Source organism: Vipera berus (assembly GCF_964194415.1).
Source record: "Vipera berus genome assembly, chromosome: Z".
Taxonomy (NCBI): Eukaryota; Metazoa; Chordata; class Lepidosauria; order Squamata; family Viperidae; genus Vipera; species Vipera berus.
Genome location: NC_138205.1, coordinates 27373957 through 27389573, shown reverse-complemented (window position 1 = coordinate 27389573; position 15617 = coordinate 27373957). Strand labels below are relative to the sequence as shown.

General features: G+C 33.8%; 2 protein-coding genes across 2 annotated transcripts; both read right to left on the bottom strand.

Annotated features, from left to right (window-relative positions):
• Positions 1 to 3375: 3375 nt before the first annotated feature.
• On the bottom strand, positions 3376 to 4329 carry LOC308678893 (olfactory receptor 10A2-like; the record flags this gene model as incomplete). The annotated part of the gene is made up of 1 exon (XM_081346126.1): positions 3376 to 4329. The coding sequence occupies one exon, from the start codon at positions 4327 to 4329 to the stop codon at positions 3376 to 3378; it is 954 nt and encodes a 317-aa protein (XP_081202252.1).
• Positions 4330 to 9289: 4960 nt separating this feature from the next.
• Positions 9290 to 10243, bottom strand: LOC308678892 (olfactory receptor 10A2-like; the record flags this gene model as incomplete). Its single annotated transcript, XM_081346125.1, has 1 exon — positions 9290 to 10243. The coding sequence occupies one exon, from the start codon at positions 10241 to 10243 to the stop codon at positions 9290 to 9292; it is 954 nt and encodes a 317-aa protein (XP_081202251.1).
• Between the last annotated feature and the right edge of the window lie 5374 nt (positions 10244 to 15617).

Here is a 15617-nt window from a genome sequence, read left to right as displayed (position 1 = left end):
TCTTTCTTTGACTGAAAGTATATTTACCCAGGATTACTTTAGCTCTCTGGTGCACTTAAGGTCTTTTACTCCTTACCTTTGTTCCATTTAAATGTGCTTTTTGTGGGTTGGTGAGATCCAGTAACTTTGTGCAAGACCTTGAGCCCCATATCTTCCCTCCTAGCTCCCAGCCCTCTATTCACAGGTCATATTCTCCTCATTTATTTTAAGTTCTCCAATCTCACCCATCATTTTTAACAAATTAATATGTGAAATGAACTGATCACATTGATTAAACTTTTTGTTCAGCATTATCACTTTTGTCATTATCCAAATATTGCTGTACAAGCAAGTGCCAAAAGATCCATTTAAATCTCGGAAGGAGAAAGGAAGGAAGAGAGGGAAGGAGGGAGGGAAGGAAGGAGGGAAGAAAGATTTTGAGTTTATTTTCTGAATCATGATTTTATGGAAATGAAAACTAATTTTTACTCTCTTTTTTAATGTGTATGCCACCTTATGGGTTCTTTCCAGGCTCATGGAGTAAGGCTGTTTCTGTACATCCAACATATTAAAAGCATTTACACCACACACATGAGAATATAACATGATCATTGATTATCTACATAATACTTCCATATAATGTCAGTAAAATTGTATAGATTTAAATCTGAGTGCTTCACAGCCAATGGCTGTTCAAGGTACCTGCACAACTTGCATATTTTTTTAAAAATTGCACATGATACTCAGAAAAAAAATAAGCTTTATAATGCAGTTCTGTTATGGGATTTCTCCTATGTATTTTTAGGCCTTGATGAAGCCTTTGAGGTTTAGTGGTTAAGGTGCTAGAATCAAGGAAATCTGTGTTGTAATGCTGCCTTAGAAATGGAAGTCAGCTGTGTGGGCTTGTCTCACAATCCTGGGGAAAGGGCAGTGCCAAACCACTTGAAAAATATTGCAAGATAAATATTTTTTTTAAAGAAGCAGTATCAGAGAACAGAAATAATGTCTCTCCCACCCCAAATCTTAAATGAATCACCCAGAAATTAGCAGCCTTACTATATTAATGTATCCTGATTTATGGGAAGACCATTCTGGTAGTAATGTTGAAACAGTACATCTCTGCAGAAAATGTGCATGTTTACTAAAGGACTTTGCACTTCTAGACAAAAAAACACGTGGTATTTGCCTAAACTGAAATAATTTGAACTGAACTGATAAGAAAGATAAGTAACCCATCTTTTGAAAGAGGATATATTTATTTGTGGCATTAAGTCTTTTTGCAGTTCTTCTTTCAGAATGATTAGCATTTCAACCATGTTATCTAATTATTTCAAAGAAAACCTAGATATTAAATAAAATAAAGGTTTAACAGTGTGAAAGAGAAGAGAAATCCATTTATGCCAAAATGTTTCTAACATTGTCTGAAATATTTTTTCAATGAATTCTTTCTGTAATAATGTTCAGTTGTCAATCTCCCAATGTTCCTCTCCTAAATATATTATGAAGCATGATATCTGGCTACTTTTAATCATTATTAATTGAGAACACTTAATCATAGAAGTGTAAATAGGGAAAATATTGAGGAAAGTGATCATGGAGAGTTGGAATTCTCGATTGTGCAAAAAAAAACAATAAACTCTGAATGCAGTCAAGTGCATATGCTGAATTTCAAGAAAAGCAATGATGAGTTGGATTCAGTGTCAAGGCAATTTAATAAGAAAAGAAACTAAAGATCATTGGACATTTTAAAAAATAGATAGTAAAACAAAATTGCAAAAAAATCCTGGGGGAAGGGAGGGAAAGGACTTTTGGTGTTTAATAATTGTGATATGCAAAAGTTATACGACCCTAGTCATTATGTTTATTAATTTGTTTGTTTATTAATGGTTCAAGATCATCACAGAATTTAAAAACACAGTACGGTACTAATACATGCTTAAAATTACAGTACATACATATATAAACGGAGAAGGGTTGGACTAGAAGACCTCCAAAGTCCCTTCCAGCCTTATGATTTTATGAAACCCTATAAAGTTAACAATTCATTGAAGGCATCAAACTTCCCTATAAAAATTGAATATGTTTTTATTTTAAACATATGGGTTGAATCTGTTTTATATATTCTTTTAAAAAGCCCACCGTACTTGTATTGGTGATCAGAGCTAACATCCCTGTTTTGAGGGATAGCTTTTAACACATTTTAAAGAAAGTTACGCCAAATAAAAATACCAAAAGAAAGTAAAAAAAAAAAATACTAATAAAGCATGAGTAAGAACATTATGGATCTTTAGTGATGTTTTCTACCCTTCCCTTCTATTCGTTTCTCCAATGATTAACCACAGTTTTAATATTTATACTCTATATTGAACACTGAAGGCTATTGTTAATATCTTTTTGCCATGTGATGTAGCATGTAAAAAAAAATTCCTGCTTATTCCTACATTTCTACACACACACAAACACACAAACACACACACACAGAGTTATTTTTATCATGTGTATATTCTCCAGTCTTAACCTACCCAAGTTGTTTGGGCCTAGCAAATTTGTTAATAAACGGTTTACTAAAATAATACGTATTTTAGTAAACTGTGATATTTTTCATTTGTATGGAATTATAACTTATAATTATAACTTATAAGGGACATGGTGGTTCAGTGGGTTAGGACGCTGAGCTTGTCAATCAGAAGATTGGCAGTTTGGCGGGTCGAATCCCGAGTGCTGCGTAACAGAGTGAGCGCCTGTTACTCGTCCCAGCTTCTGCCAACCTAGCAGTTCGAAAGCATGTAAAAATGCAAGTAGAAAAATAGGGACCACTATGGTGGGAAGGTAACAGCGTTCCGTGTGTCTTTGGCATCTAGTCATGCCGGCCACATGACCACGGAGACGTCCTTGGACAAGCGCTGGCTCTTCGGCTTTGAAATGGAGATGAGCACCAGCCCCTAGAGTCAGAAACGACTAGCACTTATGTGCAGGGGAACCTTTACCTTTTATCTTTATAACTTATAAAATATCTGTGGTCTCCTTGTATGTACAATATATTAAAGTATATTAAACTTGAGGCCTTTTCCTCCTTCCTAGAAGCAATATGTAGGGAGTATTATTTCTAAGAGGTTAAGTAAGATAATAAAGGATCCAAGTTAGTATTAAGAATTTAAAGGAAAGGATTACTCATTATTCCTAAATAAGACTTTCATAATTTCACTTTACAAGATCTCTAAGACAATTTAATTGGAACAGTATTAGATCCTTCAAATCTAAATGATACTTTATCTAATTATAAGATTTACCTTTAGGAAACAGATTTGTATACGTTTTCTAAATAACATGTACAGCTATTACAGCTCTGTGTTGTATACTGTACAATATAAGTCTATAAAAGTCTATAAAAATTGTTCAATCAAATGGTTTTCTTTCCCAGATTCTCATAAAAGCAACTTTCATTTCCTTGTTCCTCAAACTATATATAACAGGGTTTAAAACAGGGCTAATGAATGTATAAAAAAGTGACAGGTATTTGTCAGTGTTTGGTGAATAAATAGAATTGGGCTTCAGATATATGATAGAACTAGAACCAAAGAATAAGGTCACAACAATAAGATGTGAGGAGCAAGTGGAAAAAGTCTTCTTTCGGCCCTCAGAGGATGAGATCTTCAAAATGGCAAGAATAATTTTAGAATAAGACGTTAAAATCATAATAAAAGGTAAAGTAATATAAATAATTGCTACCATAAAAACAGCAATTTCAATCCTAAAGGTGTCCCCACAAGCCAGTTTCAGTAAAGGGGGGATATCACAAAAGAAGTGGTTGATGACATTAGAGTCACAGAAGGGCAATGTGAACACCATACTAGTAATAACAAAAGACATGAATATTCCACTTAACCAAGAGGCTAGAATTAAACTTGTATAAACTCTTTGACTCATCAATACAGGGTAATACAGAGGCTTACATATTGCAACATAACGATCATAGGCCATTGAGCCCAAAAGGAAACATTCTGCTCCACCAAGAAAGACTGAAAAGTAAGTTTGCAGAGCACAGCCAATAAAGGAAATGGATTTATTCCCAGAATAGAAATTGTCAAGCATTTTGGGGACAGTGACTGATGTATAACAGATCTCAAGCAAGGACAAATTTCTTAGAAAAAAGTACATGGGTATGTATAGGTTTGGATCAGCTAATGTTAGGAGAATTATTACAAGGTTTCCAGACAAAGTGATGACATATATCCCTAAAAAACTGGAAAAGAATATGTGATGTAAGAAGGACTCATTAACGAGACCCAAAAGGTTGAAGTTGTATGGGCCTGTGCTATTATGTTGAACGTTGTCTGCCTTTATGGGCATCCTACAAAGGATAAGGAATCATTTAGGATATGTTTTGTAGAATTAAAATACAATTAAAAACATTACGTATAAAAGTATATACAGTATACTTATTAACATTAAGTCTCATAGCATAAGTATGAAGCTAAGATGAATATTTTAGCCATGTTTTTTTCTATTCTCAGTATGAATGACATTTAAATCAATGTTGTGTTATGTTGTATATGCAGAAAAATGTACCAAATAGCTTGGTCCCTACTCAGTATTTATGTTCAGAAACAGAAACAGTGGAAAATGCTTTCAATATTTTGTTGACCATTATAGATCTATTTTCCTGGGAATTAAAATAAATCACAGAAGAAAGAAACCACAAAGTATATTATAAAACCAAGAAAATTGTAACATTGTATTCAGGTGAGTCACCAGGATCTGATTTGACACATAGTAAATTTAACTTGATTTTTTTTAGTGTATATGCAATCTTATGTTTTTTCCCAGACTTCTGGAGTAAGTTTCTGTACATCCAATCTACTTAAAAAAAATATGCCACACATGAGAGAATACATGATTATTGTGCTTAATCTTTAAGGATTAACACTACCCTATAATGTCAGCAAAATTGACATTAGATTTAGATTTAGACCTGAGTGCTGTAAAGCCATTGATGATCTGTTGGAGTAGAATCTAGAAAATCTGTGTTGTAATGCTGCCTTAGACATGGAAGCCAATTGGGTGGGCCAATCACTGTCTTGCAGCCCTAGGCAGAGGACAGTGCCAAACCACTTGAAATATGTTGTCAGATAAAGTGCATGGATGTGTGCATCTCCTTTTTCCAAGAATGTTTGACTGAAGAGAAAAAAGACTTAGAAGTGTGTTTACAATGCTGTGAGAACTGGAGGCTGCATATTTTTGTCATGCTGAAAGTACATACATTTCAACTGTATTTCAACATATGAGTGCATTTCAACTCTAATTCAGGAATAGGTTTATTGGTTTGCTTATTTCTGCAATAATTCTGTTATATAGCATGTTGCATGCATTCTGAGCTAAATATATACTGTACATACTTATGTCTCAGCCACTAAAATCAACAGGATTTATAATTCAATGTCTGTACAAAACTGTAAAACTGTACAAAATAAAAATGTGTACTCAGTAAAACAATTAATTTTAAAAGCACAGAAAAGCAAGATTTTAAAACTTACAGAAATTAGTACAGTTATAAAGAACCACTTGCTGCCAATTGTTCACTTGTGCTTCTAATTTTTCCAGGGGAGAAATATAGAACTCATCTAATACAGATATTCAGATTCCGATGCATGATTCCAATGGCTTATTATATGCTGATCTGTGCAATATAGATAAATTTTAAATGCTTTTTAAATGCTTCAGAGAATTTTATGAGTTACCTTGTGATCAAGAAGTGTGACTAAATATCTTTTAACAGCAATATCACTTAATAATATACCATTTCATAATGTTTTACAGCATTCTCTAAGTGGTTTACAGAGTCAGCATATTGCCCCTCTGGGACCTCATTTTACTAATCTCAGAAAGATGGAAAGCTGAGTCATCCTTAAGCCAGTCAAGAGTGTAGGCAGAGTTAACCTGCAGTACTACATTCTAACCACTGCATTATAGCTTTTAAAATATCTTTTAATCCACTTTACAAATTCTATCAGGGTTATCTTTTATTTGTTTTGTCTCCTTATTGTTCAATAATATCTGGCAGAAAATTTTAGCTTCCTTTTTTCTTTTCAACAATAGAGGTGCTCCTTGCAAGTATGTATCCGAATTATCAGCCTAAATGTTGGAGGTGTGGTGATGAAGAGGCAACATATTTTCACATATGGTGGATATGTAAAAAGGTCAAGGCTTTTTGGATAAAAGTCTGGTGGAATATGCAGAAGATTTTTAAACGGAGGATAAAGTTTTGTCCGCAATTTTTTTTGTTGGGAATAATTGTTGACGCTACAGTTGTGGACTCTAAGTTGATGTTGAATCTAGTTACGGCAGCAAGACTTTTGATAGGTCAATATTGGAAGAAAGAGGAACTGCCGACTATACAAGAGTGGATTTTAAAGGTTTCCGATTTGGCAGAGATGGCGAAGATTTCGGCCTATTTGAAAGATTACTCGCAAGAACATTATATTATGGAATGGAGAAAATGGATTGAGTTTATCCAGAATAAGTATAGGGTCAAGAAGTTTTATCTAGCATTTGAATAAGTCTTCTTTCGTTTTTTTCTTCTTTTTTTATTTTGTCTTCTATATATATTTAATAATGCTAAGTTTTGTTTGATCCTATATAAGTTAGAGAGTGATGGATTTTAGAATTTATAGTTGTTAGTATATGGTTGTTTATGATTGCTTTTTTATATATATATACCTTGTATTTAGCTCTGGGAAGTCCGGGGGGGGAGGGGGGTTGGGGGGAGGTGGGGGGGAGGAGGGAGGGGGGGAGGGGGGGGAAGGGGGGAGGTAGGGAGGGGAGGAGGGAGGGGGAAGGGGGTTTCTTAAAGGAAAACTGTATTTTTAAAACTTTTCAATAAAAAAAAAAAAAACAATAGAGGTGCTCCTGATACCATAAAAGGAAGAGTCTGTATTAACAAGTATTTTGACTATTTCACCTTCTTTTAATTACATTTTAGTAATTTTCTGTTTAGCTTTATCATATGTATTTGGCTAAATTAACAGACCATTTGTACTAAATTCTAGCTTTCTCTTTGAAGACCATGTTCCTTGTTTGAAAACTGATTTTTTTTCACTTTTTATTATTCATATTCCTATTAACTCTGCATCTTAGAGATAGTGCCTCAATGTATTCCTTGCACAATTTGAGTGATCAAATAATTTAATGCAAGTTAATTAAACTGCTAAATTAATTCATTTGGAGTGTCCACTCTTCAAACCAACTTCTTTTATTATAATAAAACAAAAGGAAGAAAAGTATCCTGATACCTTTGACTTCCCCAAAAGCCTTTAAATAGGTATTTTATGAGCTCCTGGTATTCCTTCTTAAACACTGTTACCCCTTCCCTTGCAATTGGCTGTGATGGATGGTGTGGCATGAACAGCAGGGATGGAAGAATATGATCGATAATTTATTTCAAAGCAATCAGCAAACATATTGAGAAATAGAAAAGTATTTTCCCTAAGTAGATAATTGACTTTTTTTCACTCCCTGGTGCAGGTTCCCAGTGAGAATGTAATGTTGCCAAAGCAAAATTTCTTCTTTTGAGTAAGGTTTAAGTTTAAGTTTAAGTTTATTGAATTTATATACCGCCCTTTTCTCGTAGGACTCAGGGCAGTTTACAAGGTATTTAAAAACGTCAATACAATACAAAAGTTAAAAACAATTAAAAATAATTAAATTTGATCCCTGAAAAATATAAGACCCCAATTAAAAACTCTCAGGCTGGACCAGAGAGCTCAAAGAGCTAGGTCTTCAGGTCCCAGCGGAATGAACAAAGGTCGGGAGCAGTCCTAAGCTCCACAGGCAGCTGGTTCCAAAGGGCAGGCACACCCACTGAGAAGGCCCTCCCCCTGGGTGTTATCCGCCGGCAGTCTTTTACCGGCGGCACCCCGAGAAGGCCCTCCCTGTGGGAGTGTACAGGACGAAGGGAACATGATGCCGGCAGCAGGTGTTCCCTCAAATATCCCGGACCCAAGCCATTTAGGGCTTTATAGGTCATCACCAGCACCTTGAATCTCACCCGGAGGGCAACCAGAAGCCAATGCAGCTCGCGGAGTAGAGGTGTTACATGGGAGTATTGGGAAACCCCCATCACAACTCGCGCGGCCTCATTCTGCACCAGTTGAAGCCTCCGAGTGGTCCTCAAGGGCAGCCCCATGTAGAAAGCGTTGCAGTAGTCTAACTGGGAGGTCACGAGCTGTGCGTAGATGTTAGTTATAAAACCGGCAGAGTAATAAATCAAGAAGAAGCATGGATTAAATCATAAAAACACTATCTACAAAATATAGAGAATAATTTAACAAATATTCTAATGTACCTAACTTTTGTTCCCAATCCATGAAGTTGTGGGATTTTTAAAATTTATTTTCACTTTTTTTTATGACCCTGTAATCCCTTGCTTCAGGATGGGGTTGAGGTGGGCTCAGGATGACTGAATGAAGCTGAGCATTTACTGGTCAGATGCCCACCGAATGCCTACCTGATGTTTGGAACAGATATTTTCCTCTTTTGAGCCCTAATAGAGAAACAACTGTTGCTGCCTAGGATTGAACTCTCAACCGTCCGAGTGGGAGGTGACAGTCTTCACCTCTAGGCCACCACACTGCTCTTATTTTCACTAATATGTTTTTCAAATTCTGTCAATATATTCCCCACAGTAAAAGACTCATATATTCTTCAGAATCTTTAAGTAACCTATAATTTTACATTTACTATCATCACCACAGCTTAGCAGTGAGTGGTTCAGAATTTATTTGGAGAAAGATATTCTAAGTAAATTAAGAAATAAAATAAAAAAATAAAAAAATTCTGTTATCCTCCAATTTGTCTGGTTTTTCCCTCCCAGTAAGCTGTAGTTTCCCTCTCAAATTATGTGTAAAACTCACTACTTTGACTAGATAGTAGTAATAAAACTACTTACATCTATACTTGGCTGTTAGTCAGAAATAGCAATTTTGCTAATCACAATAAAAATAAGACCTCATTCTTTCAGTCTTTGTAGGCTGTAGTTTCTTCTTCAAACAGTGAATAAGATTAAGTAGATTTACATATTTCTTTATGTAATTTTTCAAATTTCCACAATAAACAATTGACCAATATTAGTAGGCTAACCAAAATTCTAGGCATTGTTTCTATAGTAATGATTTTTAATTTGAGATCTTTCATATCTAAATGAACTGTTCATTCCTCTTCATTGCAGGAATTTTCTAAAAGAATGCTAGAACTCCTGAAATCACATGGTACAAAACTCACAATTACTTTAGATTTTACAATAAATGCTAATAAGTCAATCCAAAGATGTTCTTTCCCAGAGTCTCATAAAGGCACCTTTCACTTCTTTGTTCCTCAAACTGTATATGACAGGGTTTAAAGCAGGGCTAATGATTGTATGAAAAAGGGAAAGGTATTTGTCTGTATTTGGAAAATAAGAGGAATTGGGTTTCATATACTTAATACAAGCAGAACCAAAGAATAAGGTCACAACAATGAGATGTGAGGAGCAAGTGGAGAAAGTCTTTTTCCGGCCCTCAGAGGATGAGATCTTTGAAATGGCAGCAATGATTCCAGAGTAAGACATTAAAATCAGAAGAAAAGGAAAAGTTGCAAAAATCACCACAACTATGAAATCAGTTATTTCAATTCTAAATGTGTTCCCACAAGCCAATTTCAGTAATGGAGGAATGTCACAAAAATAATGATTGATAACATTAGAATTACAAAAAGGCATTGTGAAGACCATAGTTGTATGGCCAAAGGACATGAAAAACCCACTTAACCAAGAAGCTACAGCTAAACTAGTATAAATTTTTTGCCCCATCAGGACAGAGTAATGCAGAGGCTTGCAAATGGCAATGTAACGATCATAAGCCATTGAAGCCAAGAGGAAACATTCTGTTCCACCCAAAAACAATGCAAAATAATTCTGCAAAGCACAACCTATAAAGGAGATGGTTTTATTCCCTGAGCAGAAATTGGCAAGCATCTTGGGGACAATAGCTGATGTGAAACATATCTCAAGGAACGATAGATTCCTTAGAAAAAAATACATGGGTGTGTGTAGGGTTTGATCAACCACTGTAAGGAGAATGATTAAAAGATTTCCGGTCAAAGCGTTGATGTAAATTCCCAAAAAAATAGAGAAAAGTATGCTTTGTAAATGGTACTCTTCAGAAAGACCCAGGAGGATGAATTTGTTTGGTGCTGTGCTGTTTTGTAAAACATTTTCTTTCTTTATATGCATCCTGGAAAAGAAAATCAACCATCCATTAATATCATAAATTAAAATTTGGTTTTATTCAATTCAGTTATGTGTGAAATCATATTCAGGCTTAGTAATATTAAACCTTGGGACTTTGGATAAAACTATGGTGTATCTATGCAATTTGGCCAATTTCTGCTTATCAGATAGCTGATGAACTGCTCATACATGTACTACCTGCAAGTAAAAAACAAAACAAAACAAAACATTGTTATGACAAGACCAGTCCTGTTTTCTCCAATTAGAGTGTTCAATCTGATGAAACATTCATTCATCATTCCAGTGTAAGCCATCTTAAGAAGAGTTACAAGAGTCTAGTACATAAAGGAGAGTTTCTCTAAAATGTTATATTTGACACCAAACATTTTATTAAAAAGAAATATAACCAGTGCCTTAATCTCATACCATTAACTACTCTCAGCACCTGACGACACAGTAAAGAAAGTTTTCTTTGAGCTCTCGGGCCCAGGCTGAGGAGAAATTTTTAATTGGGGTTTTAAGTATACAGGGTCAATTTAATATTTTTTTAATTTGTTTTTTTTTTAACTTTTGTATGGTGGATTTTTTAATTTCCTGTAAACCGCCCTGAGTCCTCAGGGAATAGGGGGGTATATAAATGTAACTAAATAAATAAAATAAATAAATAAATAATAATATTGCAACCTATTTGAGTCTAATTTTCAGTTTATTTTTTATATATATTAAGAATCATTTCTTTGGAAAATTGAAGTGTATTTTATTTTAGGACAATACATTTTAACAATAATCAGTGCCTTCAGGACTGGAAGATTCAAAGATTTTTAAACAAAATAATCATATTACAGATATTTCTAGGTTTCAAGAGAAATGGAAGTATAAAGTATAAATTGTAAAAAGTATAATGAGAAACTGGAATGTCTGATACAGGAAACGATTTTGCAACCCAATTTCATGTTTTATTGTTTGAAACGTTTCTTTCAACAGAAGAATCATTTGTATTGGAGACCTACATAATGTTTTTTAGGAAAAAAATATGACTCAGCTATTTTGGGAAGTGAAACTTAAAATACACCACTATTTTACCTGTTTTACAGGATCTCTTCTCATATATTTAATGTGTAATGTTACTATTTGTTTTTATGGATGCTTTTTTCCCCTTTCTATATCAACTATTTTGGAACTAATAGGAAGCAAAAAGGAAAAAAAAACTATGTGGGAGGTGGTTCTTTCTTCATCAAGTAGAAGCCCATATCCTCTTGTAATTCCAAAAAGTATTTTAATATCACAAATCCTATTGTTTACTTTTTGTTAAGCAAAATGATATAAATATCAATATGGTTACTGTATAAAGCAGGGGACTATGAATTCTACACTCCCCCCATGCTTAGGCATAAAAAAGCCAACTGTGTAGCCTTGGGCCAGTCACTGTCTCTCAGTCGAAACCAGACAAAGTAATAGAAAATGAACAAGTTCAAGTGCTTTGGGATTTTAGAATTCAAATAGACCACCACCTCCCACATGACATCCCAGACTTAACAATTATCAATAAGAAAGACAAAACAGTTTGGATGGTGGATGTTGCAGTACCTAGAGAAGAATAGGAGAAGACAAAGAACTGGGGGGGAGGGAAATCACAAAATGCAAAGTCCTACCTTCTTTGTTCTACAAAGAAGTAGAACAACCATGGCAAAAAAAGAAAAAAAAAGCAAAGCAAATACCAATAGCAATAGGTGCCTTGGCTGCAATCCCCAAAACTGCAGCACCACTAGAATACCATTGCTATCAGCAAGTCAACATCAGTCAATTGCAAAAGGCAACTTTATTTGGAACAGCTTACATCCTGCACTGATACCTTTAAGACCATCAAATAACAACATCTGAGTATCCTAAATTCTTAGAAAGATTATGATAGGTTGACAAAAATGCCAAATTCACTCTAAACATCTAGCTGTCTTTGTGAAAAATAATAACAGCAACTATGGGGGGAAAATTTCCAACTTTCTTTTTTTTTCTACAATAGTGATGCTCATGACATCATTAAAAAAAGAAACTGCACTTGTTAAGTATATGAAGATGTTCCTCTTCCCCTAAAGAAATTTCAGGAAATCATACGATTGCTAAACTTCAAAAGATAATTTGTACAGATAATATCTAATTTTTTTTTAGAAACTCAGCTCCTATATCCTTGAAGAAGTTAGAAAAACGATAAACCAAAAAGATGACTATAATAATATGTGTCTAATACCAGTCCCACTTAGAATGATCTATTAGAACATTATGCCATTGTCTATGTTATATTGGAGTTCACACAAAAAGTCCCCCTTAAGTCACTGAAACTGATTTCAATGTAGACCTGCACAGGACTGTACTAACAAAGACTTGATTTTCTTCAGTCTGCAGGTTTATATTTTCTTTTGTTGTTTCATTATCCACTGCCATGCCACAAATAATTTAATTTGTATGTAAGTCTCAAAGCACTGCACAGTCATTCTATATTTATCCTGTTTGCACATTCCAAGTTTAGATGTTCTCACCTATTTCCCATTTTTGTCATACATATTCCAACAAATTATGTAGCTTAGAAATAGTGTCTCAATACATTCATTTCACAGTTTGAGCAACCAAATAATTGAACACAAGGTAATTAAACCACTAAATTAACCTTCCTTTGGAGTGTCCACTCTTAAAACTTCTCTTTCAACAAAAACAATTGAAGGAAAGTGTTCTGATACTTTCTACTTCCTTAAGCAGCTTTTAATTCTGCATTTGTTTGAGTTTCTGTTGTGCCTTCTTAAACTCTCCCCACTATGGCTGTCATAGTGTAGAATGAACAGTAAGGGTTAGGAAGTCATAATTTATTACAATCAGCAAACCTTTTGAACAGCGGAAAAGTCTTCTCCCTAAGTAGTTGAGAATTTTTTACTCCCTGATGCAGATTCCCAATGAGAATTTAATGTTGCCAAGGCAAAATTTCTCTCTCTGAAACAGGGAAAATTGACAGAGTAAAAGGCAAAAAAGAAACACAAATCATAAACTTCCTATCCACCAAATATGTAGCAGAATTTTCAAATATTCCTAGAGCTAGAATGGTTTGTTCTAGGGACTTCTTTAAAAATGTCATTTTTACCCTGAGGTCTTTCCCCCCCTATTTTATGATTCCTTTGGAAATATTTTTTTTCAAAAAAAAAAAAAACAAAACACCCTAATATATCTAATCTTTATCTTCAATCCAGGTGTGGGATTTTTTTTTTTAAATATTTTAGGTAATATATTTTTCAAATTCTTTCAATATACTCATTATGGTGAAAGACTTGTTTGTTTGTTTATTGGAAACATTGCTTTGATAACACGGGTCAATATACTTTTTTCAAAAGTTTTGCTTTCTGAAAAAGTTTGGAATATACCACTTTTTAGAGGGATGAATTTTTCATCTAATATAGTATACTTTTTTTCCCCTTTCTGTAAAGAAATAAAAAAATTAAGAAAGAAAAACATTTTTAAAAATGTTTTGAATTAGAGTTTAAGGGATTAGAATGATTAGATCCATTGAAGGGAATGTGTATAGATTAAATAGATTAAATATATGCTTAGTTATGGTTAAAAAGAATAAGAAAGTGAGGAAGTAAATATAAATTCAGTTAGGAGGGATATATATTTTAAGTAGTATGTTATTTCTTGTATCTCATTGCATTTGCCTTTTTTTTCTTCTCCTCTTTTTCGTTTCTCTCTTCCTTTCTTTTTTCTTTCTATTCTCTTATCTATTTCTTAAGAAATAAAAAAAAAGTGAGAGGGCTTATATGGAAAAAAATAGCATTAAATCTACCAAATGTAAATGTAATTAATTGTTAAGAAAATTGTCACCAGTAAGAATATTTAGAACTTGGGGGGGGGGGAGAAATAAACTGAAATAAGTATTGAAGCAGGATTTATGATAAGGCAACCAAAATAACGAATAAGAAAAGAAATATTATATTAACATGATTATGATTTTTTTAGGAATATTGGAAAATTGTATACTTGACTGTTACTTATCAAAATAATAAGAATTGTATTAACTTAAAGTTTGCAAAAAAGGATACTTTGGAGAAAGGGGAAATCAACTAAAATTAACATGTAGAATATAGATTATCGAAACTAATTGTTAAAGATTGTTTCACAAATGTTACCCAGGCAACATACTGTTTACTAATTATTGAGTGATTTATGCTGTGTTAAAAATTATATATATATATATATATATATACAAAAAAAATGTTCAATTGATGATTTTCATTGTATTCAGTGTCTGTTGCAACTGTTGCAACAGTTTCCAACAATGGTCAGCCAGCACTGATGGAATCTAGTTGCCAAATAACTCAACGTGGCAAACTTATCAAAAACACCTTCCACCTTTTTCCCCCCATGACAACAACCCTGTGAGGGAAGTTGGGCTAGGAGGGAGTTTCTGTCCTAAGGTTACCCAGCTGGCTTTCATGGCTAAGGTGGGACTTGAGCTCATAGTGTCTTGCTTTCTAGCCTGATGTCTTAACCATTAGAAGTATATCTTACAGCTGCAGTTTACCAAAGGTGAGGAGGCTTTGAGGATTTTTGTTTCTTTAACAATCACTTTGAAATTTGGTTGCAAGGTGAAGTGCATCACAATAAACAAAAAAGAGTATCTTTTATTTATGTTTATTTTGTTTTCTTTGAAATTTTATGTTTGTATCCCAACCATAATAATAAACAATAGTTATCGTTTTTATTGTTTTTAAAACTAAGTGCTATGACAAAAACAAGGCATAATGATTCTGCAGAGTACTATAGAAACATCTGATCAACCTACACCAGGGTCCCCATCAGGCCATGGCCTGCTCAGAACCAGGCAGCACAAACTTCCTTCATGTGCACCCACCACTCACACAAATGGAGCTGCACATTCTTCAGCATGCCTGCATACCTTTTTCAGGGAACTATTCCCTCCCCCCCCACTGGGCCACCAAGCCAAAAGGGTTGGACACTGCTGGACTACACCAAAGCAATACATAGACTTTGCTATGTCAAAGAGATTAAACATCCAATAAGAAGGCTAGCTATCAATTGAAATTTGATCTGCACAAAACATATATCAAATATATATCTGAGTTCAGGCTAATATTCTTCCACTTTTTGGAAACTAAGAGTCAAATATCTTGTTTGTAAGTAAATACTTTGGCACTTCCAACATTGATGGCAACAAGCAAATTCATAAAACCTTTCTTAGTTACTTGAAAATAGTATAAGAAGATAAATAATAATAATAATAATAATAATAATAATAATAATAATAATAATAATAATAATAATAATAATAATAATAATAATAATAATAATAATAATAATAATAATAATAAATAATAAT